The following is a 25,172-nucleotide window of genomic DNA, read 5'->3' as shown; positions in this document are numbered from 1 at the left end:
GTAAACTTGGTCCCAAGTGGTTGGGGTCTGGCCAAAGGCACAGCAGCAATTTTGGAGTATCAGGTATCCTGAAGGCACCATCAGGCTGCTGAAGCACTCACCCTGCAATTACATATTGACCTGCTGGCAGCAACATATCCCCCCATTTCTTTTCTGTAATAGCTCTTTCATCTAACAACCATGTAGATGTAACTCTACAGGCCAGGCTGCAGCAAACACAGAAATAGGAACCTCCACTTGGTGAACAGCAACCCCAATTGTTGTTCTTTCTCTTCATCTTCATCTCCTCCTGATCCTCTTCACACTGTTCATCATTCACCACTCACTGTTCTTTTCTTCTCCCTTCACTTTCTTCCATACCTTTCCTTCCCTTCTTCTCTTCCCTCTTTCTATTTAGAGACCTGGGTTTACTTTCCATGTCACCACCCCTTCATTCTTTATTCTGGTTGGTTATGTCCTATAAGATCATCTGAATGGACAAACTAATCATGTATGCAAATGAAATATGTGGGACCATCGCTGAGATCACATGAGCCCTTATAAGAATTTATATGATGATCGATCAGAAATCTGACCCACGCCTCTTCCTTCTGGTTCCTCCCCCACTTGTTTCCTCATTAACAGAAGCAAGAGATGAGAGTTGGGGGCTGGGCTGATTGACCACACTAAAGAAAATCACTTAGTGCCTTGGACTCTATCCATCAGGAGTTAGTAACAGAGGATGAGACAAACAAACACACAAGAAAACAACAAACACACAAGAACTGTCCAAGCTTCAGGGTCACCTGGACAGTCCTCAGTGAGCTCAAAGGCTCACCATTTCTTCAACACAATATCGCTCTCCCATCCTGGTTCCCAACATGTGAGCCATTGTTTAAGTTCACAGAGACATGGAGAACAGTAAGTCCAACAAAATTCAACAGGCACAGTAAGAGCAGAGACTTGCATATTTCACATAGACAATCAGTGAGCACCCCTCAAGTATAAAGTTGTGACAATGCTGCTCTCTCTATCTAAAAGACACTAAACTATTTGCTTCTGTCCTTTACTGGTGTCAGTCTTCTGCCTCTCATCTATTCTATTCTTTCCTAGGCACACTTTTGCTGCCTGATTACATTCAAAGACTTAAACTGATTTGCCCAGGAGACTATCCCAACCTTGGGTGTCCTTTTGCTAGAGGGATGACCTCCCACAGGAGGCCATGTTCTGCAGAAGTTAGGTGTCTTAATGAATGACAGAATTCTGTGACTCCCCCTCCCTTTCTTCAGTTTCCACCACGAGGCAAGAAGCGGATTTTGTATGGTGGGGGCAGTTTGCCCACACCACACTCCATGGGGTTGAGATCGATGTCCTCAGGGGCCATGTTGGTGGCCAGGTTGAAGTTCTGCAGAATGGTGGTGAAGAAGAGGAACAATTCTGTGCGGGCGATGCCTTCTCCAAGACAAATGCGCTTCCCTGTGGACACAGAGGGTCACAGGTATGGGCAGGTGGCATGTACATTCTCTACCCTCTCTCATCTAAAAGCCCAGACACTGGCATCCATTGCAACATATTCACCTTGGGCTGATCTCTAACCTGCAATTCCAGATGAACTATGATTAGGGAGGTCCTAAGCCCTGAAGCCAAGTGCAACCTCTGCAAACCACACACGTTTTCCAGAGATCATTTGTAACATGAGTTAGAATTCCTAAGGGTCGCACAAAGCATGTAGACCCACTTCAAGTTGGACATGGGTGCAAATATACATGTGTCTATGTTCCACTCAATATATGTGTGTAGGGTGGTTTTTGGGGGGGGGGGTTGTTTGGTTTGGTTTGGTTTTTGGTTTGGGGGCCACACCCAGGTTTACATCTGGTTATGCAGTCAGGAATCACTCCTGGCAGGCTTGGAGAACCATATGGGGTTCCAGGGATCAAACCCATGTCAGTTCTATGCAAGGCAAATGCCCTATCCACTATACTTTGCTCCTGCCCCATAAATCTGACTTAACATTTTAATACCCTTCCTTTCCAATATGGAACAGTAGTCCTACCTCATAGAATTATTGTAAATTAGGAAGTTAAAATATGGGGCTGGAGAGACAGTGCAGAGGCTAGGGTGCTTGCTTTATACATAGCCAACCTGGGTTCAAACCCCAGCAACCCATATGGTGCCTCGAACCCCACCAAGAGATCCCTACGTGTAGAGCTGGTATAAAATCTGAGCAAAACCAAGTACGGCCAAAAAAAAAAAAGGTTTAAAAGTGCAACAATTCAACAATTCTAATGAAGATGGGAATACACCACTTGGTGAAGGATCCTGTAAGTGTTTACTATTCTGTGTTTGTTTCTGTGGCACAACAAGACCAGTGGATTGTGCCAAGCTCTTTTAAGTACTCTGCAAGCATTCACTCCTTAAGGTAAAAGGTAAAGGCCCTCCCGTTGATCATCGATTTGCTCGAGCGGGCCCAGTAACGTCTCCATTGGAGACTTTGTTGTTACTGTGTCTGGCATATCGAATACTCTCGGTAGCTTGCCGGGCTCTCCGAGAGGGGCGGAGGAATCGAACTCAGGTCGGCCATGTTGGCCGCTTGTAAGGCGAACGCCCTACCGCTGTGCTATCGCTCCAGCCCCTTAATGACATTTTTACATATGACCTTGCAATAAATGTTCATCCTCCTACTATGTGGCAATTTGGGGGGAAAGAAACTGTAGCTCTTTGTGACTGGACTGATGTATTATTGTCAACCCCCAATAAAGCACTGGGCTCAGAGTAGTATTTAAAAATTAGGTTGCCCTTAAGTGTTTAAGGGTTAAAATGCATGCCCAGATCAGGATTATCAATTGTGGGGAATGTGATTTAACTTCTCTAACCTTGTCTAGGGATTTTGTAATGATGGATAGGGCAGAACAACTAAAGCAACAGATATCAACTGTCTAATAAATAAAAGCCTCAATTTGGCTTACAAGATGAAGTGCTCCTGCACAGAAGTAACTGGTCTCTTACCTATGGAAAAGGGCATGAAAGCATCATTCTTCTTCAATTCTCCATTGGTGTCCAGAAAGCGGTCAGGGTTGAAGGTTTCTGGCTTCTCGAAGTAACGTGGGTCATTGAGAGCAGAGTTCAGGATGGGATACACTTCAGTGCCCTTGGGAAAGGTCACAAGATCAAAAGATGATGCATTCATTTGTGGGATATAAAAAAGTATGAAACTAATATCCAAAGTCAGGGAAAGCAGGGGCCAGGAGGACTGGTCAATGGTTAGAAGTTTATCACAAGTGTGTGTGGACAAAAGACAGTTAGGATAGAGAAGGGACTGGTATGAAAATAATAGCTGCAAATAATCACTTTGAACAGGAACTGAGTGGTGAAAGCAGATAAAGGGATATATCAGATAACTTTTCAGTATCTGTTTTGCAAATCATAATGCCAAAAAGAAAGGAAGAGAGAGACAGAGAGAGAGAGAGAGAGAGAGAGAGAGAGAGAGAAGAAAAGCCTGCCATAGAAGCAGGGTTGGTGCGGGGGGCAGGGGCGGAGAGAAAGAAACTGGGCACATTGGTGGTGGGAAATGTTCACTGGTAAAGTGATGGGTGTTGGAACATTAGTGACTGTAACGTAATTATGAAGAAAATAAAGATGATATATTCCAAAGACCCATCCCACAGGTAGTGTGTGGGACAAGATTGTCCAAGGAGAACCCACAGGGAGGTACATGGGGAGACTAAGAAAGTTCAAGAGATTCAGGACCCCAGTTGGACTCACCTTTGGGATCATGTACCCGCGGAAATGTGTGTCCTTGGTGACAGTGTGAGGCAAGCCAATGGGGAGGAGGTCTGAAAACCTCTGAATTTCATGGATGATGGCATCTGTGTATGGCATGTTCGATCGGTCATTGAGTGCGGGGGCACGGTGTGAGCCAATCACCTGTTCGATTTCCTTCTGGACTCTCTCTGCACACAAGAAAGGGAATGGTGGGGCTAAAGCAATAGCATAGCGGGTAGGGCATTTGCCTTGCACGCGGCCAACCCGGGTTCGATTCCCAGCATCCCATATGGTCCCCTGAGCACCGCCAAGAGTGATTCCTGAATGCAGAGCCAGGAGTAACCCTAGAGTATGTATTGCGGAGTGTGACCCAAAAAGCAAAAGAAAGAAAGAAAGAAAGAAAGAAAGAAAGAAAGAAAGAAAGAAAGAAAGAAAGAGGGAGTGGTGAGAGGTGTTCAGAGAAGAGTTTTGCAAGGAAACTTCCCTCGGGCTATTTTTTCTAGTTCTGGGGGAAATGAAGCAGAAAAATTCCACAGTAAAGGTTACATCAGTGACATCCCTGGCCACAGCATGGAGCAAAGACAGTGGGAAAGAAAGGAAGAAACAAATAGCTTTAGCCTTTGAAACCTAATGAATTTTATGGATATTTTTCTCCCCACATCCACAGGTAAACACACATACATGGCATATATTCCACATTTTTCAAATTACTTTACATTTAGAAGTTAAGACCCTGAAACTGCCAAATTCCCCTCTAAGATGAGTGTAGATAAATGAATCTCTATTGTGTGGGTAGATAAAGTACTGAACTAAGGGGATCGGCTATATAATAATGAGAGAAATTCATAAATTAACCCATGAACAACTACATAACTATACCAATCAATTTATAAGTGAAAAGAATGAAGTTTTTTTAATTAGGAGTTCAGAGAAATAGTATAAGGGGTTGGGCAATTCACTTGCATGAGGATGACCCAGTTTTTATTCCCAACATTCCATATAGTCCCCTGAGTACCACCAGGAGTGATTCCTAAGTGCAGAGCCAGGAGTAAGCCCCAAGTACCACTGCATGTGGCCCCAAAACCAAAATATAAATAAAAATCAGTCCATGAATATATTTATTAGTTAGTTATCAAATTATGTGTTTAATTACTAAACATGACCAGAGAGCTCAACATGTTCATTGTATCTTTGTGTGCAGGATGAATGAAAAAAATGAGTAAGCTGAGGAATAATGGATGAATAGATTGACTGATAATATACATGGGTTAATTAATGTTAAAAGTCTACATACAGAAATAAAGAAACAGATGGAAGAAAAATGAAGCAAGAGAAGGAAAGAGTAAGGAATGAACCAAGATCATAGGACAGATGGACATATGCTCACTCAAGGAAACACTGATAAATAAAGTAACCCAAATAAGTGCATGTAAATGAGTATGTTGGACAAACAGTAGATGACAGAATTGGGGTCAATTCTGTAAATTAACAAATAAAAGCAAATATGGATGGAAGGGATGGATGGAGAGATGGATGAGAGATGCGTTAAGAAAGGGAGGAATAAATGAAAGGATGAGGATTTGAAGTTTAAGTGAAGAAAGTAAAAAAGTGAGAGAACATATCAACATAGTCTTCATTCATCTATTTACCCAGAGCCTTAGATAGGTTGGGGATTTGTTCAAAACTTGCCGTGCTCCTGGTCTAAGATGCAAATGTTGTGTCTCATCTTGGCAGAACCCCTAATCCTGCATATGCACCCCAAAAGGGGTCAGATGACCCACTCACATTCTTCCCACCTGTGATTTGGGGGTATTTGAGCAGGAGGAGGAATCCATAACGGAGCGTAGTACTGGTGGTCTCCGTGCCAGCAAAGAAGAGTGAGAGTACACCAATGATGAGGTTCTGCTGGTGGAACTCAGTATTGGGATTGGATTTCTCCTGTGTACGGAAGAGAGTTCAGGTCAAGGGACCCTGTGGCAACACTATAACCAGGGATGGCTCTAGGCATCCAGATCAGTTTCTGCTTCTCTTGCACATTCCCAGCCCCTCTTTTCTCTGTGGTAGATGCTGCATTTTTCCCTGTCCTGTATTTCTCTCTCCTCTTTTTTTCTCTCCTATCTCTTTCCTTCCTTTCTAACTCTTGATTCCCAATCACATCTCTTTTCTCCTAATCTCCCACATTCTCTATTCTTCCGTCCCTGCTCTTCCCCACCCTTATGCCCCATTCTACTCTCTTCTCACCTCCCCAACTTTTCCTTTCTTCCCCTCCCCCAAGTCCTACTTTGTCCATGCGGATCAGGTAGGTATCAATGAAGTCGCGGGGAGCCGTGCAGTCCAGAGTCTCGCGGTGCTTCTCCACACTGTGATTAATGAAGACGATGATTTCCTGCAGGTTTCTACAGATCTGCCTGTGTGAGCCAGGGAAGTACTTCAAAAATCCAGAGAAGAGCTCAAACACCTATTTGGGAGAGAGAGAGATATTCTAGAGTTTTCTGTGCCTGAGTTACCAAGTTACAGGAAGAGACCAACCTTCTGGTTCCCAACACCTCCTCAGGATCTCTGTATCCCTCTGTCTCCTCAGTGAAACACTGGCTCCATCTGACTCCATCTCTGTCCTCCATCCCTGTTTTTCTCTGTGTCTGTATGTATTTGTACTGAGACCCTTGGAATGAATCATCTCCTTGGTGCATTTACCTCTCCCTGGATCTTGACCCTCGTCATCTTTTTTTATTGAATCACCATGAGATACAGTTACAAAGCCTTCATGTTTGAGTTTCAGTCATACAGTGATCAAACACCCATCCCTCCACCAGTGCACATTCTCCACCACCAATGTACGCAGTATACCCCCCCTTTCCAACCTTCCCCCTACCTCCATGGCACACAATTATCCCATACTCTCTCTCTACTTTTGAGAATTATGGTTTGCAATACAGATACTGAGGACCCTCATCATCTTGTCTCTTGCTGTTCTCTGTCCCAACTCTCAATCTCTCTGATTTCCTCTCCTCAACTCTCTGTTCCTCCCCTTCTGGTCATCTCCCCATGTGTTGGCTCCCACCCACAGCCATTTTATCCGTTTTGCTCAAACTTTTCCCTGACTCTTCTCTCCTCTCTGCCTGTTCTGCACTGCACCAGGAATGATAACATGATGCTCACCCAGATGAGGCAGTAGACACTCAGCAATATTTACTTATTTGGGCTTTATTCATTAGTCCAGTGGCAAATGCAATACCTAGCTTATTGCAAATAACTGTTAGAAAAATGTAGGGATGTACATAGAAAGATGTAAAATCCTTTGCAATTCCTCCTTCTAGAGATAACCATGGCTGTTGGATGAACCTCTCAAGCTGAATTTTCTCTCCCTGGGGTTCACTGTGGAAGGAAAACAGGGAAATCCCTCTAGGCTGGTCTCACACACGCTCGCCAGAGTCCCTTCCCAATTTCTCATCTCCTTAGGGAGATCATGGGAACTCTGGGGACAGTCCTATGTGACCATCTGACTTACATTCCTTCTGAGAAATGCCAGTGGCCAGCTGCTTTGCAGGTCTAGACTTTTGCATTGAAAATCCAGTTGAGGAGGTGGAGGAATAATATAGTGGGTAAGTCAATTGCTTACACACAGTCAATCCAGTTTCCATCCCTAGCATCCCACATGGTTCCCTGAGTACTGCCAGAAGTGATTCCTGATCACAGGAAGGAATAATCCCTGAGCATCACTGAGTGTGATCCAAAAAGTAAACCAAAAAGTAAAATCCAAAAAGTAAAATAAAATATGGTTGAGCCTGAATGACAGGGTTTGAACTTTGCAGACCCACTTCTACAAGGATTTTTTTCCTGATCCTGGGTTTCCTATCCTCTAGTAAGGAATCACAATATAGAAGAGGTGATCATGAATTCCTCTCAACTGGAGTGAGTACCCTAACTCCTTGCAGTTCAAGAGTCAACTGTACGTTAGTTATATTGTTGTTGCTGTTAGTGGTGGTTTTTAATACATGCCAGCTCTTTTTTTTTGTTGGCTTTTTGGGTCACACCCAGCAATGCTCAGGGCTTATTCCTGGCTCTGCGCTCAGGACTCACTTCTGGTGGTGCTCAGGGAACAATATGGCATGCTGGAGATCGCATCCTGGAAGACCACATGCAAGGCAAATGCCCAACCTGCTGTACTATCACTTTGGCCCTACATACCAGCTTTTATTAATGACTGCTACTGCATGACAAAGTTCAGAAAATGGTACAATAACACATGCCCTTTTATATGATCATGATTTAGTGAAAGACCTTTTTTAATTGTTTTTAAAGAGGGGCATTTTTGTAATCTGGAAGAAATTTTTGCTTTTAACAGAAAGGGGGAGGAGGGGTCACAGGCTGGGTCCATAGCAAAAGTACCTGTATTGAAGCATGAGACCAGGAAATGGAAAAAGTCCATGAGACGATGTGAGATGGAACTCTGGGTACCAAACTACGTGTGTAAGCACCAGAACCACAACTACAATGTGTGATGCCCAATGAGCACCACAACCAAGTGTGTGACCCATGGCATCATTATGACAAGAATAGGAAATAAAGGGGAGCCAACAGAGTGAGGGTAAAGGCATTGAGAAATTGAAGAAATATAGTCTTCTGAGCCTCCGTCTCTCCTGTCTGTCTGTTACCCTGCCCTGTTCCAGCACTGTGCTACATTCCCACCTGCCCAAGCTGCCATGCTTGCCCTACGTTTCCACCTCATCCCCACTTCCCTTCCCCTCTCCCAACCTGGCTGGAGAAGGAGCTGATGAGAGCGAAGGTTTGGAAGAACAAGTCCAGCAGGCGCAGGAACTGGGGATCTTGGTAGGAGAAACGTTCCCCAAAGACAATGGAGCAGATGATGTTGGCAGTGATGGAGTGGAAGAAGAAGGTGGGATCCTGGAGAGCTCCTGGAAATAGAGGACACAGGTTCCTGGACACTCACCTCACTCAAAGACCTTGGGAGCCCAGGATGCTGCCCATTGCTTTGTCACTGTTTTGTTTAGCCCAGTGAGGGATCAGGAAACAGCACAATAATAAGGACACTCATGAGCCCATGTTTTGTGTGAAGACCTTCTCCAAGAACTGTCACAACTTGTCCCTTATCATCCTCACCATAGCTGTGAGGAAGGTGCCAGGCTGCTGCTGCACCCATTTCACAGACGGACACCCAGAGCTCTCAGCATCCTCTTGTCTTGGAAGCAATTGAGCCATTATACAGCCCTCATTGCCGAAGCCAGGTGCAAACAACAGCTAAGTGCTGGGACCCTGCCTTGCCTCTGAGTCATATTCAATTTTCTTAATGTTGCTCTCCCTCTCCCATAAATATCTCAAATCCTTCCTCTGTCCCCACCTTTGAACTCTCAGATCTTTAGGGAACTCTTCAACCCTCTTTCACTGATGTCTGCACACCCCAGGTTCATGTGGGAGAATGGGGAGGTTCAGAATCCAGGAACCACACACAGGTGCAGCCTCATTCCTGGTCTCCACCATCCCTCCTTTCTGGACTCTAAAGAGCCTTCTGGCACCTGTCTTCCAGTATCTTTCTTTTCTCTGTTCTCTCTCTCTTTCTCTCTTCCTCTCTTTCTCACTTTTTCTCTCTCTCCTAACCTCTTTAAATTTCTTTCTTGATCGTTCCATATCTGTCTTCCTTTCCTTCTCAGAGTTTGTATCAGCTCCTTCTACACCTTCTGGCTCTGTCCCCCTGCACCCTGTCTTTGCCTCTGCTTTTTCTTTCCTCACTCCTGACAAAGGACCCTGTCATCTCTGTCTCCACAACACCTATTTGGAGAGACTCCAAAACAAACTGGAAGTGCTGTCTGAATGCCCCTAACCCCCTGCTTCGCTCATTGCTCACTGCCCTTCACATGTCTGATTTTCCATTTTCTCCCCTGACTTCCTGGACTTCCTACTTCTGCCGTTCATAGACACACTCAATTCATGTGCTGCTTTTCCCTAGAAAAGACATCTCAGCACATGTTTGATTGTTATTGTTGAAAGTCTATTCCATCAACTCTGTTCACTGAGCTCTCTCCAACTCTCTCCATGTCCTGGATCTCTCTATCAGGTGGTTTCTCAATTTCTCTTTCACTTTCTGCTTCCCTTTCTCTGATCTCTTGCACACCAATTTCTATTGCCATGCACCACTCTCCATCTCTGTGTGTGTGTGTGTGTTTCTGCCCTACCCATTCCCCAGGACTCACCCTTGGTGTTTCGCAGCTCCTCCACCAGACACTGAGCCTCCTCCTGGATTCGTTCCTCCACGCTTCGCTTTCCCATCCCAAAGTCTCTCATGGTGGCCAGTGAGAATCGGCGAAGAATCTTCCAACGTTCCCCGTTGGCAAAGATTACACCTGGGGTGTGGACCACATCATGGGTTGCAGAAGACGTTGGAAATAGGACCTGAATCCCTCTGCACCAACTGGCTTCCTTTTGTGGATTCACTATCTATAATCCACATCCTCCAACCCAATCTTGCTGGTACCTTCCAGGCTCTTACCATATCCCTGAGCGATTGGCTCAACCACAGCAATTTTCCCCCGGCCAGAGAAGGCATCAGCTTGCTCCACCAGAGCCTCCCGGATGGCCTCTGTCCCACAGAGCATGACCACAGGCCGTGGTCCCAGGTACACAGTGAACACATCCCCGTATTGGTCTCGCATCTGCCAAGCACATCAACATCCATGATTATTAATAGTTTGCTCTTCTTAGATCTTTCCTGTTGCTTAATCATTAATACACATAGACTAATACATATTTCCTCCCGTAAAGGATACATTGTCCCAACCCAGACTTCATGACAGGTACCCTCAGCAGCACATAAGTTAAATATTTTTACTGTAACCCTAGTCCATTCCTTTGACTCTGGACACACGTCTTTGACATCTCAGCTAAAGAAATGATCCTCCTTCTTTGTCCATAGTTTTGCAAATCATGGTAAATTTTTAAAGTTTAATTTTTTTCTAAAATTAAAAAAATGAAAAGGTAAAAGGAAATGAGAGGGAAGATGACCCCCCCCCTCAAATCCCCATCATTTAGAAAGTATTTGAAGGGTCCAGGGCAATAGTACAGAGGGGAGGGCACTTCCCTTGTGTGTGGCCAACCCGGGTTCAATCCCTGCCACCCCATAGGGTCTCCAAAGCCCCATCAGGAGTGATCCCTGAGTGGAGAGCCAGGAGTAACCCCTATGGAATGCCAAGTATGGCCCAAAACCAAAATGAAAAAGAATAAAGTACTTTAATTTTTTGTTTCATTAATTTGAATATAGAGAAAATCAAACATGAAATTCTGACTCTTTTCAGTGGGGCTATTTCAAATATTTGGTGATTCAATGAAACCAAATTGGTAAAGAGAGAAAATTTTATCATCTTAATTATGTGAACTAGAAAATAAACATTGAAAAAAAAGAAAGAAAGAAACTAACCATTCGACCAATAGGAGAAAGAAAAAAAGAACAAAATTAACCTTTGTTGTTGTTTGGGGGTCACACCCAGTGATACTCAGGGATTACTCCTGGTTCTGTATTCAGGAATCACACCAGGCAACAGCAACAGGTGCCTGGGGGACCATACGGGATTCCAAGGATCTAATTAGTCAACCACATGCAAGGCAACCAATTTCCCCGCTGTAATATCTCTCAGTTCAAGAACAAAATTAAGTTCATGACAATACAGTGTACAAATTTCATCATCTCATCTTCTGTGCCTCTCACCCTCATTTTTCCCTCTGTTTTTTTTTTTTCAGGCTCCATGTCCTGTTTTCAAACCTAGGGCCAGAGCCTTATTGTTTTGCTCAGGTTAAGGACCACCCCTGGTGGAACCTAAGAAGAGGAGGGGTCAGGGCCACTGGTGTTGGGGTCAAAGGACATGTGTTTCCTGGAACCAAATTCAAGGTCATGCACATGCTACAAATGTGCTGCCCCACTTGAAAAGCTAAAAAAGTGACCAATTGTAGTTCCCAGGAGAACTTTTTTTCCTCATAATTGTTATTACCTTTCCTTCCTAATGCAGGGTTGCTTGTTATGTTTTGTTGTTTTGAATTATTTGAGGGGGTTTCTGAGGGGTTTATTAGTTTTTTTGTTGTTGCTGTTTTATTTCGAGTTGGTTTTTGTTAATGCTTTATCTTCTACAGGAGAATTATCTAAATGCAATGGCCAACACCCAGCCATGCTCCAAAGTCCCTCTACTTGTTATCCCTCATAGTTTCAGTTAGGTCAGCCTTTAAACTGACAGGTATTTCTTGCTACTCAATTCCTCTCCTCTCATCACTCATAGACCCTCATCAAATATGTCTCAGCTACGATGAGGTTTATTCTTGCTCTGAGGTTGAATCTCAAATGGGGAGAGAAAATATTTGATCCATATAGTAGCATCAGGTCCACTCCTGTGCCCAAGGAATTCACCACTACTAAGTAATTATGGATGACACTCCCTAACTCACGTTTTTTATGTAGGAGTACTGCTATTTATTCAGCCACTGATTAGCTGATTGAATTGGGCATGAACTCCACCTTACTTTGTTTTCATTTTTTATAATTTTATTTATTGAATCACCATGAGAGCAGTTACAAAGCTTTCAGATTTAAGTCTCAGTGTCTCATACAATGAAACACTTGTACCTTCACCAGTGCCCATTCTCCACCACCAAATGCACAAGTATACCCCCTTCCCACACCCTCCCCTTACCTGTGGGGCAGATGATTTCCACATTACTTTTTCTCTACTTTGATTACATTCAATATTTTGACACCAGACCCACCATTATTATTTGAAATTTTACCCCAAAATTCAGATCTGCTGAAAAAGCAACAGTAGAAAATTTGTTTTCTATTCCTGGTTATGAATAACATATGGATGTTGCGTGGCTGCAATAGTGGCCACACAATTTTGAAATTCCGAAATTTTAACACTTAAATCTGGAGGGATTTCTGCCAAAACCTGCTGGGTTCCGAGATTTGTTCCTTAGTCTCTTGGATCATGGCCATTAAGCAGCTTGATCAGGAGCCAGAAAGGCCGTTAGTGGGCGGCGACTCGGGGTCTCCTTGGGACGGGGAGGAAAGGGCCGGCTCCACCCCCATCCCGTAAGGCCCCACGTGTCTCATCACTGTGAGCCCAAACCTGACTGTCCAGTGGCCTCTGGAGGATGGCGGCCACCGAGCCGTCTAGGGGGAGAAGGCGGAGGGACAGCACCCTTTCCCCCCTGGAATGACCTGGCGACAGTAACCTACTGCACAGTCTGGACGCATTTCTGCCAAAAGCCACTGGGTTCTGAGATTTGTTTCTGAGTCTCTGGGATCATAGCCGTTAAGCAGCTTGATCAAGAGCCAGAGAGCCCATTCATGGGTGGTGACTCAGGGTCTCGTTGGGGTGGGGAGGAAAGGGCCGGCTTCACCCCTATCCCGTGAGGCCCCGCATCTCATCACTCTGAGCCCAAACCTGACTATCCAGTGGCCTCTGGAGGATGGCGGCCACCAGGGGGAACAGGCCAAGGCATGAAACCTATTCCCACCTGGGGTGGCCCAGCGCCTGTAACTTACTGCAGGGACTAGACACATTTCTGCCAAAAGCTGTTGGGTTTCAAGATTTGTTTCTGAGTCTCTGGGATCATGGCCATTAAGCAGTTCTATCAGGAACAAGAGGGTCCATGCCTCCAATTATATAGCTGAGCCGAGGTGATTTGTGGGTGTGTCTCCCACATACCTAACTTTTGGCCATTTGCTTTCTTAGTAAACTTTGCCCCAAGTTTTTGGGGTCTGGCCAAAAGCACAGCAGCAATTTTGGGGTATCTGGAAGTCTGAAGGCGCCATCAGGCTGATGATGCACTGGCCTCACAGGTACAGGCTGACCTGATGGTGGCACCATACCCCCGGTCCCTAACCCACATTAATCATCATACTTCTTTCTGAATATAATCCCCAGGTTAGGGAGATTGCCTTGCATGCAGCTGACCCAGAACCACATATGATCCCCCAAACTGTGCCAAGAGTGATCCCTGACCATAGGGCCAGACGTAAGCCTTGAAAACTGCCTAGCATGGCCAAGAAAAGAGAGGGAGTCTAAATATAATTCCTCACTTTGTCAAGAATTGTCATAGGAGAGGATACCTATTTTCCTACTCTGCTCCAATCAACAGATCTGGTGCAAACACCTATCTCTCTCCTACATGCCCAACTTTTATCTGCTCCATAGTAGGACTCTAGCCCTGCTTCCACCTGTGGACTGACTGCTCTAGAGGCTCCTCTTTGAGAACTGAATATATAGTTCAGAGGTAAAGATAATATGCTGAATTCAAAAAAAATTAGTATCAGGGACCAGAGAGACAGTTGAGCTCATAAGGCACTTATCTTGCATGTAGTCAACCTGAGTTTGATCCCCTGGATCCCTGCCTGGGGTGATCTGTGAGCACAGAGCCAGAGCAAACCCTGATGGTGTCCTCAGTGACCCTAACTTAGGGCATAACCCAAATGTAGGGCCCAATAATTAGCTCATCATTTCTATCAGATATTTTTTCAGCAGCAAGTTCATTCTAACTTAGCCTGGAATTTTCAAAAATTAAATAATCATTGTCTTGGCTCGTTCAAAACTAAAGTATATATTTATGCGAGCACTTGCCTTGCAAGCAGGGTACATGGATTTGCTCCCCAGCTCCCAATGTGGTCTCCTGAGCATCTTAGGAGGTTAGGCACTTGCATTACACATGCCTGGCACAGGTTTGATACCTAACATCCAAAATGGTCCCCTGAGTAGTGCTAGGAGTGATTCCTGAGTTCAGATCCAGGAATAACCCCTGAGTGCAGAACCAGGAGCATTGCCAAATGTGGCTCAATAAAAACCTAAATAAATAAAGTATCTTTATTAAAGTTGTCCACTATCTATATTCTGAGCATTTAGGGTCACTAGAAGTATATTAAAACCAACAATAACATAATGAATTTAATTTCTAGATAATAATTAATTTAATTTAGTTTCCAAGTTAATAATTACTTAATTCCATCAATGTCACATATTAAAGTTGAATTGAAGTTGAGTTTCCTCAACGTCACTCGTTAAAGGAAAAATCAGCCTCCTATAACCCAACCCCACTTTTCATCTGTCTCCTGACATTTTCCCTAGAGAACAATCTTGGCCCATCGTTGGTAAACAGAAGAGGAATGCAGGCCCCTCTTAGGGTGATGTTGTAATCTGAAGAATCACATCAGTTCAGCCACTTAAGAAAATTGTGCAGCACTCCAGTCAGAAATCAGCTTATCCCTGTTACAGTCAATAATAAATCACATATACACACAGTAGCCATAAAGTTGTACCACAGAACCTAAGTGTTGATAGGCTCTACCAGGGAACCTTCTTCATTTTGGTCTTTGATTTCACGCCACAAAACACAAAGCCATATGCATTAAAGCTGAAGACAAGTTATTCAGTGATTTGGCAACTTCACTCCCACATTCATATTCAACAAAAAATAAGTACATGTGTATCCACTTAAAAACATGAAGAGGGAGATTCACAGAGAGTTTGGTTGGTGACCAAATGCATAGTCATGTTGTATAATATACTGTGTAACATTGAAGAAAATGAAGGCCAGCTACACCAGCTACAGCCACACAAAGCTTCATGATATCTGCAAGAGCAACTAGGTACAGAAGTATCCATGAATTATAATTCTAAGTGTGGGAGCAAACAGATCACACAAAACATAAGGTTTTAGAGGCTAGAGAGATCGTACAGAGGGTAGGTGCTTGTCTTGCAAGCAATTGACCTGGGTTCAATCCCAGATACCCCATATGGAGCCCTGAGTCTACCAGGAGTAAGCCCTGAGCAGTGCTATATGGGAGCCCAACAAAACAAATTTATGATTTCAGGAAAGTGGGTAAGATGTCACTGAGAAGGGCCATGAAAGGAGTTTCTGGAAAAGCCACCTTGCTACCCAGCTGTAAGTCACCCACATGAGCTTGCTGTGTGTGAAAATCCCCTGACCCATGCACCCATGAATGTGTGCCTTATCAGGATGCAGTTTGACTTCAATGAAACAAATCGACTTCACAAAAGGGAAGGGACTACTACAGGATTATCTCTCTCACATACAGCATGTAAAGAAATATAATAAGGGACTAACAATATCCCATAATAGTGCTGAAGTGAGAGGGTATAGTGCCGCCAGCAGGTCAATCTGTACCTGTGAGGCCAGTGCATCAGCAGCCTGACGGCACCTCTAAACTTCCAGATACCCCAAAATTGCTGCTGTTCCTTTGGCCAGACCCCAAAAACTTGGGGCCAAGATTACCAAGAAAGTATACGGCCAAAAGGTAGGTATGTGGGAGACACACCCACAAATCACCTCCAGCTCAGCTATATAATTGGAGGCAAGGCCTCTCTGATTCCTGATCGAACTGCTTAATGGCCATGATCCCAGAGACTCAGAAACAAATATCAGAACCCAGCGGCTTTTGGCAGAAATGCATCTGGTCCCTGCAGTAGGTTACTGGCACCGGGCCACCCCAAGTGGGAATAAGTTTTGTGCCTCAGCCTGTTCCCTCCAATGACTCAGTGGCTGCCATCCTACAGAGGCCATTGGATGGTCAGGTTTGGGTCTGCAGTGACAGACACGTGTGGTCTCACAGGATGGGGGTGGATCCAGTCCTTTCCTCCCTGTCCCAACAAGACCCCAAGTTGCCTCCCACTAACGGCCTTTCTGGCTCCTGATCAAGCTGCTTAATGGCCATGATCCAAGAGACTCAGGAACAACTCTCAGAACCCAGCAGGTTTTGGCAGAAATCCCTCCGGATTTAATTGTTAAAATTTCGGAATTTCAAAATCACAAGGCCACTACTGTGGCCGCGCGACATCATATGTTATTCATAACCAGCAAAAGAAAATACATTGTCTACTGTTGCCTTTTTGGCAGATATGAGTGTTGAAGCAAAATCCCAAATAATAATTGTGGGTCTGGTGTCGAAATATTGAATGTAATCAAAGTAGAGAGAGAATAATGTGGAAATCATCTGCCCCACAGGTAGGGGGAGAGTGTGGGATGGGGATATACTGGGTGGGGTTTTCGGTGGTGGAATATGGGCACTGGTGAAGGGATGGGTGTTTCATTGTATGACTGAGACTTAAACCTGAAAGCTTTGTAACTGCTCTCACAGTGATTTAATAAATAAAATTATTTTTAAAAAAGGAAGAAAAAAGTAAGGTGGAGGTGGAGTTCATGCCCAATTCAATCAGCCTAATCAATGGCTGAATAAATAGCAATACTCCTACATAAAAAAATAGTGCTGAATTGATAATACATAGGGTTGGGTGTTTGCTTTGCATGCAGCCAACCCAGTTTCAATCCCCGGCATCCCATGTGGTCCCCCGAACTCTGCCAGTAGTGATTCCTGAGTGCAGAGCCAGGAGTAACCCCTCTAAGCATTTCCAGGTTAACCCAAAAAGAAAAAGAAAATAAAGAGAGAAAGGAAGGAAGGAAGGAAGGAAGGAAGGAAGGAAGGAAGGAAGGAAGGAAGGAAGGGGAAGGGAAGGAGGGAGGGAGGGAGGGAGGGAGGGAGAGAGAGAGGGAGGGAGGGAGAGAAAGAGAGAAAGAGAGAAAGAGAGAAAGAAAGAAAGAAAGAAAGAAAGAAAGAAAGAAAGAAAGAAAGAAAGAAAGAGAGAGGAAGAGAGAGAGAGAGAGAGAGAGAGAGAGAGAGAGAGAGAGAGAGAGAGAGAGAAAGGAAATGTCCCATAACAGACCCTGAGGATATGCCCAAAGAATTGTTTGTCAAGGGTTGGGGGTGAGGTGTTGGGGGGGCCAGAGGGTTAAGAGAAAGAGAGAACCTAGCAATGAACGGAAGGAGACCCTGACATGCTGGGAGTGGGGTTGCAGTAGCAACTCTCTATACCTGCAACATTACTATTGGGGCTAGAGTAATAGTAATAGTACCATGGATAGGGCACTTGCCTTGTATGTGCTTGATCTAGCTTCAATCCCTGGCCCAACTGGAATAGTTCCTGACTACAGAGCTAGGAATAACCCCTGAGCATCAACAGATGTGGGCCTCCCCATAAAAAAATTAATATAAATGGTATTGTAAGGTATATACATTTTAAAAAATAAATTGGAAAATAATGATTGATAAAGTCATAAGAAAGTTAAGATTACCTTAAAATTTTTTATGTCAATCAATTGTAAAGCTCCTCATTGGACTCCCAATTTTCATTCCTGGCCCACTGCAACCATCCCCACACCCCAAGCCAAAGTAATCCCATTCAAATGTATTTTCAGGGGCTTCAGAGAGTAGGTTGCCTAATTGTATGCAGCTGACCTGGGTTCGATCCCTGCCGTCTCATCTGGTCCCTTGACCCCCTGCTAAGAGTGACCCTGAGCATAGAGCTAGGAGTAAGCCCTGAGCACCGACAAAGGTGGCATTAAAACAAAAATGCTTGCTTCTCATCTCCTTTTCTCTCTATCTTCACACTTCTCTCTCCTCATCTTTCTCTTTCTCTTTCTCTCTCTCCTCACCTTCCACAACTCTACAAAGAGGCAACAATGACAGAAGGTAAGGTGCTGGATACCTACAAGATCTTTTCAGGGACTAGGGAAATGTTGCAGGAGGTCAGAAACTCAAATGTCCACGTGATGAGTGTGGCTATTTGGAGGGGACAGAGTACTTAGTTTTCACCTAATTCCTTTTTTTTTTTTTTGCTTTTTTTTGGGGGGTCACACCTGGAGATGCACAGGGGTTACTCCTGGCTCTGAACTCAGGAGTTACTCCTGGTGGTGCTCAGGGGATCATATGGGATGCTGGGAATTGAACTCGGGTCGACTGCATGCAAGGCTAATGCCCTACCTGCTGTGCTATTGCTCCAGCCCCAGTTTTCACCTAATTCTTCAAGGACTGTGGGAAATATCCAGCAGCTCTACCTAGGAGGCACAGCTGAGGACCTCCCTCCTGCTAGTCCCCTGCTGTATGATGATGACAAATTCCACAGGCTGAGCTTCGCAATGCTTACCTCTTAAAAGGTGAGAGCACCTCACTCAACTCAACCACCTCAACTCACTGTGAAAAAAAACATGATGACCCTAGAACTATTCACAAGAAACATAAGAAGAACGTAACAAATGCCCAAATACAATCGCAACCAAGAAGTGATCTTCAGGAGGAAGCTGAGAGAAGGGGGAGGCTAGAGTCAGTGGGATTGGATGGAGCGGGAGTTACTGACACAGTGGTGGAGGGTGTGGTGCTGGAATGTTCTGTATATTAAACCCTATCATTAAAGATATTGAAAATCACAGTGCTGGGGGCTGGAGCAATAGCACAGCGGGTAGGGCGTTTGCCTTGCACCCGGCCGACCTGGGTTCTATTCCCAGCATCCCATATGGTCCCCTGAGCACCGCCAGGAGTAATTCCTGAGTACATGAGCCAAGAGTAACCACTGTGTATCGCCGTGTGTGATCCAAAAAGAAAAAGAAAAAGGGGGAAAAAAAGAAAATCACAGTGCTGGGCTGGAAAAATAGCACAGTGAGTAGGACACTTGCTTTGCACGTGACCAACCTAGGTTCAATTCATGGCATCCCATATGGTTCCCCGAGCACACCAGGAGTGATGAATGAGCAAAGATTCAGGAATAACCCAGGTGTGGCCCAAAAAAACAAAAAAAAAACAAAATAAATTTAAAAAAGAAAATCACAGTGCCTCAAATTTTAAAAATTAAAGGCTTGCTCTTCAAGCCCGTGTTTCCTTGAACATATCTCTTGTTAGCCTGTCTCTGTGTCTCTTTGCTTGCTTTTTCCTTTCTGGAGAATCCCATGTTCTCTCTTGAACACATTTCCTCTCTTCTCACCCCCTTTTGCACCACTCTAAGTAAGTTTCAGGCAATAAAAACTATCTTGCTTTACTAAATAAATAAATAAATAAATAAACTAATGGAAGTGAGAGAGAGAGAGAGAGAGAGAGAGAGAGAGAGAGAGAACGGATGAACTCCCACCACAATGTAGGCGAATTCTCACTTATGACAGGAAAAACTAAGTCCCAAAGTGTGTAAGTCCAGATCCTTGTGATAAGGAGAACTAAATGATATGCACACAGGATGTGTGATTCTCTCTCTCTCCCTCCCCCCCCCCTCACACACACACACACACACACACACACACACACACACACAATGGTAAGTCAGGGTCCTGATTCAGGAGTGTTCAGCAGTGTGAGCAGAGGGTCAACCACAGTCAAAATTTATCCGTATTCACTAGTCGGTTAACAAAGTAGATCATTAAACAAGAAACCATGCCCATTCTGTGGCTCCCCATTATCACCTACTTTATTCTCAGGTTAATGTTCATCAATAAGATTCTAGGATACCTTTTCCTTACCTCTTTGATATCTGTTGTTGACAGATGATATTTTATTTATTTGTTTGGGGGGCCACTCCCAAAATTTTCAGGGATACTCCTGTCTCTGCACTCAGGAATTATTTCAGGTGGTGCTCAGGGGACCATATGTGGTGTCAAGGATTAAAGCCAGTTAGGCTACCCAGATTTGTAAAGCAAAAACCCTACCCACTATTCTATCTCTCCGGCCCCAAGAACCTATTTCTGTGGTATCAAAGCGCCTCTCTCTCTCTCTCTCTCTCTCTCTCTCTCTCTCTCTCTCTCTCTCTCTCTCTCTGGGTGTGTATTCTCTGTGTCTCTCTGTCTCTCTCTGTCTGTCTCTTTCTCTGTCTCTGTCTCTGTCTCTCCCTTTCTCTCTCACTTCAGGCCAGAGTTGACAGTGCATTGTGAAATTAGACACCCATGGCTTTCCCCTGGACCCCACTTGTCCCCCTCCTACTGCAGTCATGCGCTTCCAATATATGCAGCAATGCCTCTGGCCACTGTTCTGACCACCCTCCACCAACTTCATCTCCTTGGACCTTTCTCACCAATTACTGCCTACCCAATCCCTGGGAGTCTGGAAAGATGCCATCCCAGTCCTTGCCAAGAATCATCCCCAAGGACTGAGACAGGGAGCCACCCTCATACCCTGTCCTTCTGTGTCTCACCTTCAGGAAGGATCTGAGTAGACCTTTTCTGTCCATCTGCAAGAGGTTCCCCAAGAAGGGCAGGGGCCGGGGGCCGGGAGGGAGACGTCCACGAGCCTTTGGCTGGCCCCTGGTCATGAGCAGCAAGAGTCCCGTGAGGACGGCCAGGAGGAGGAGGACGCTGAGCTCCATGGTCCCGATCACCTGCTCCCCTTCCACTGTTCCCAGGTGAAGGTCCTCTTATCCTGAGCAGCCGCCACGCCCTGTTATGTAACTTCATCCAAACCCCGCCTCCTTCTCATCATTGTTCAGGAGCATGAACTTAGAAAAAAAATGGCCTGGAAACCTAACTTCCGGCTCCACAGCCAGCTGATCTGCTCATTCTATGCTTTCCCTGATCTGCTTCCCCTCTCTGGCTTTAGCAGATGCCAAAATACAATTCGTGTGTGTGTGTGTGTGTGTGAGAGAGAGAGAGAGAGAGAGAGAGAGAGAGAGAGAGAGATATGCTGGGATTTCTGTAAGTGTATGTTTACTCTTCCAGCCATTGATTTTGCAAATGTGTGTGCATGCACCCTAGCACTTGTATCTCTGATTATGTGTTTTTAGTATGTCAAAGGGTGTTCTGCATGTTGGTGAACTTGGTATGGTGTGTCTCTGTGACTAAGTCTGTGTGAGCTTGTGTTTCTATCTTGACATGCGTATTGCTTCTATGATTTAATATTTTTACATGTGGAGAGGTGGGTTTGCATTTGTGTCGCAAGGTTCATGTCGTATGAGTTCATATGTGTGAGTTCATGTAGTGTGAGTTTATGGGTGTGAGTTTGTGGGTGTCCACCTCCCAGCTCTTGTGTTTAGAGGATCTATAACCATCTGGTCCCCTCCTTCACCTTCCTGCCCATGACAGCCCCAGGTAGGGTTGGTGGGGAGACAGACCTGAGCAGACTCGAAGCTGGAGGGGCAGCTGCAGAGAGACCTGGAAGGTGCATGGAGAGGGTCCTCTGGCCCACCCCACCTCAGGTTCTGTCTTCACAGAGCTGGACCCTCTTGGGCGCATGCATTCCTCTCCTTCCCTCTCTCTACCTCAGTGTCTCTTTCCCAGCTACTCTCTGCACTCCAAGAGCATTGAGAGTGGCATCCAGTTCAATCAACGACCACTTGGGTACACCTCCCTGGCCTTGCCCTGAGCTTGCCACACACAACCACTGATGGTTCAGTTCAGATCTGCAGAAGATCTGAATGAATGTGTCCAGGTCCACCTGTCCCAGTCAGGCCTGGCTTTTCTTCCCATCACTTCACATCCCTTCAAAGTAGAAAATTTAGGAGTATAAGCAGGAAGCAAGAGGCAGGATGCCTGAATAGGCCACTCCTATGAAGCAGAAATTAGGAATAAACTCTTTGGGCAGGAGCTGAGCTACCAAAGTGGGGAGTGAAGAAGGCAGGCAGGGAGATAGGGAAGAACCCCCATCACAATGAATTCTTGGGAAGTAATAAAACCAACAGTCGCAAGGTTGCAAAAACCCACCTCGTGGAACTGGAGTGATAGCACAATGGGTAGGGTGTTTGCCTTGCATGCAGCCAACCTAGGTTCGATTCCCAGCATCCCATATGGTCCCCCAGCACCACCAGGAGTGATTCCTGAGTGCAGAGCCAGGAGTAATCCGTGTGCATTTCTGGGTGCAACACAAAAAGCACTTAATCACTTAATCACTTAACTTCCCGTTAGTCGTCGATTTGCTCGAGCGGACGCCAGTAACGTCTCCATTTGTCCCTGTCGCGTGCTAGTGTAGCCCAATGGCATCTCTTCGCTCCGGGAACATGGAGGGCCTCAAACCGATCGTTCATGATCTTGACAAAGAAGTCTGACCATCTGGTAGGTGGGCGGCCACGTGGTCTCTTGACATCCCGTGGAATCCAATCAGTAACAGCTCTAGTCCAACGGTCGTCTTTAAATCTCATTACGTGACCAGCCCATCTGATTTTCGACACCTTGGCAAATGAGACAGCGTCCCTGATCCTTGATCGTCGACGGATGTCAGAACTCTGGATTCGTTCTCTCATTTGAGTGAAACGTGATATTCCAAGCATAGCTCTTTCTATTCTAAAGTCTTTCTATTCTATTCTTTCTAAAGCCTCTATACCTCTAAAGCCTCTATACCTCTCGGAAAGACTGGCAAGCTACCGAGAGTATTCCACCCGCACGGAAGAGCCTGGCAAGCTATCCGCTGTGTATTCGATATGCCAAAACCAGTAACTACAACTGGTCTCGTTCACCAGTAACACAAAAAGCAAAACAAAATAAAATAACCCACCTCGTAGACACAGGAACTAAGGCCTGATAAGGCATTTACTTGACTTCAGCACAGACCCAGAGAAGGCTGGACCCCCACCCCACTCCCCAACCCCTTCAAGAAAAGCTCCAGCAGGAACAAAGGCAAGGAAAGGAATATCAAAGGAGATCATCAACTTCTCCCAACTCTACTCTTTTGGCAACCATCCAAGCAATGGACTCTTACCTAGGTAGAAAGCCCCACATAGGGAAGCTTGGAAGAAACCCTATAAAAGTCAACTTGAACAAAGGAAGCCCGTGCATATACAGCCTGGACCCGTGTGCTGCCTGTGTGATGTGTGGCCGCTGAGCACGTGTGATGCACAGGCCCATGTGACGCCCAAGCACAGGTGTCGCCCACATCTCCCCTTTGGATGTGAACTGTTATATTTAATGCTCGGACATGTCCTGAGGCTCCCCATCGACTCCAGAGAAGCCTGTGTTCTCTCTTGAGAGCATATTCTCTCTCACTCTCTCTCTCTCTCCCTCTCTCTCTCTCTCTCCACTCCCCCACCCTTCTCAAAACTTTCAAATAAAATCTATTCTACTTCAGAGCTCACCTCTCCTGAAACTCTTTTCTGAAATAAAGGCAAGGACCTGAAAGGCCAGGGTAGATCTAGGACTAATATTCCTTCCTGCAAGGAGCCAGGCTCACTGTTCCAGATTTCCCCATCCAATCCCCAGCTGCAGAGGTGGTCAGACAGAAAACGAAAAATTCCCTCTCTCTTCTCTGCTTCACATAAGTCACCTGCAACAGTAGTAAATTACTCCAAACACCAAATGGGTCTGATAAGGCTGTAAAATCAAGATCTGAGGGGATGCAAAAAACATAGGAAGTTATCTGTTAAGACTTGTAAAGGGATGTGCCAACCATGAAATGCACTCATTGTGTATCCCCCGTAAAACACCTGCTGTCAACTCTGTGCGGATGAGTCCAGGGGCTTGACCTATTGCTGACAGTAGGTGCAGTCTGCATGTGGAATGAAACTGGATTACCTCCCTCATGTTTTCTTTTTTTTGGGGGGGGTCACACCCGCCAGTGCACAGGGACTACTCCTGGCTCTGCACTCAGGAGTTACTCCTGGCGGTGCTCAGGGGACCATATGGGATGCTGAAAATCGAACCCGGGTCGACCACGTGCAAGGCAAATGCCCCACCCTCCGTGCTATCTCTCCAGCCCCACCTCCCTCATGTTTTTCAAGTGCTGCCTGTTTGATATATATATAAATATATATATTTATATGTATATATATATCACTTTAAAAGGAAGAGCTGAGGCACAGTGGTGAGGACGCTTGCCTTGCATGTGACCAACCCAGGTTCAAGCAGTGCCAGGAGTGATCCCTGAACTCAGAGCCAGGAGTAATCCCTGAGCACCAACCGAGTATGGCACAGTAGCACTGTAGCACTGTCCTCCCATTGTTCATCAATTTGCTCAAGCAGGCCCAGTAACATTTCCATTGTGAGACTTGTTGTACTGTGTTTGGCATATTGAATACGTCACGGGTAGCTTGCCAGTCTTTGCCATGCAGGTGAGATACTCTCGGTAGCTTGCCAGGCTCTCCGAGAGGGCCAGAGGAATCAAACCAGGTCGGCTGGGCCAGCCGTGCGCAAGGCAAATGCCCTACCGCTGTGCAGCGGGGAGAAAAGCAGCCTTCTATATCCCAACTGTCCTCTCCCCACACCACTTGAAGCAAACTTTCAAACCGTGGACCTATCTTCCTGGCCCTTATTTCTACTGCCCTTGGGCATGAGTTTCATACTATGTTTTTAAAAATGGGGCTAGATCGGTGGTACAGCGGGTAGGGCGTTTGCCTTGCAAGCAGCTGACCTGGGTTTGATTCCCAGCATCCCATATGGTCCCCTGAGCACCACCAGGAGTAATTCCTGAGTTCAGAGCCAGGAGTAACCCCTGTGCATTGCCTGGTGTGACCCAAAAAGCAAAAAAATAAAATAAATTCACTATCATTATCACTATCACCCTGTTGTTCATCAATTTGCTTGAGCGGGCACCAGTAACATCTCCATTCGTCCCTGTCACGTGCTAGTGTAGCCCGATGACATATTGGAGGCTCTTTCAGGGTCAGGGGAATGAGGACCATCATTGTTAC

General features: G+C 45.4%; 1 protein-coding gene across 1 annotated transcript; it reads right to left on the bottom strand.

The window, feature by feature from the left end:
* Window positions 1–1,264: 1,264 nt before the first annotated feature.
* LOC130043374 (cytochrome P450 2B4-like) lies at window positions 1,265–20,927 on the bottom strand. The gene is made up of 9 exons (XM_056135629.1): window positions 20,757–20,927; window positions 10,247–10,409; window positions 9,951–10,100; window positions 8,497–8,657; window positions 6,023–6,199; window positions 5,538–5,679; window positions 3,742–3,929; window positions 2,986–3,127; window positions 1,265–1,455 (listed from the first exon to the last, which is right to left on the bottom strand). Exons 1-9 carry the CDS (start codon window positions 20,925–20,927, stop codon window positions 1,265–1,267), a joined length of 1,485 nt encoding a protein of 494 aa, XP_055991604.1.
* Window positions 20,928–25,172: the final 4,245 nt, after the last annotated feature.

The sequence above is a fragment of the Sorex fumeus genome, unplaced genomic scaffold, assembly GCF_029834395.1.
Source record: "Sorex fumeus unplaced genomic scaffold, SorFum_2.1 ptg000122l, whole genome shotgun sequence".
NCBI classification, from domain to species: Eukaryota; Metazoa; Chordata; class Mammalia; order Eulipotyphla; family Soricidae; genus Sorex; species Sorex fumeus.
The sequence above is the reverse complement of the archived record's forward strand: the minus strand, read 5'-3'. Positions and strand labels throughout refer to the sequence as shown.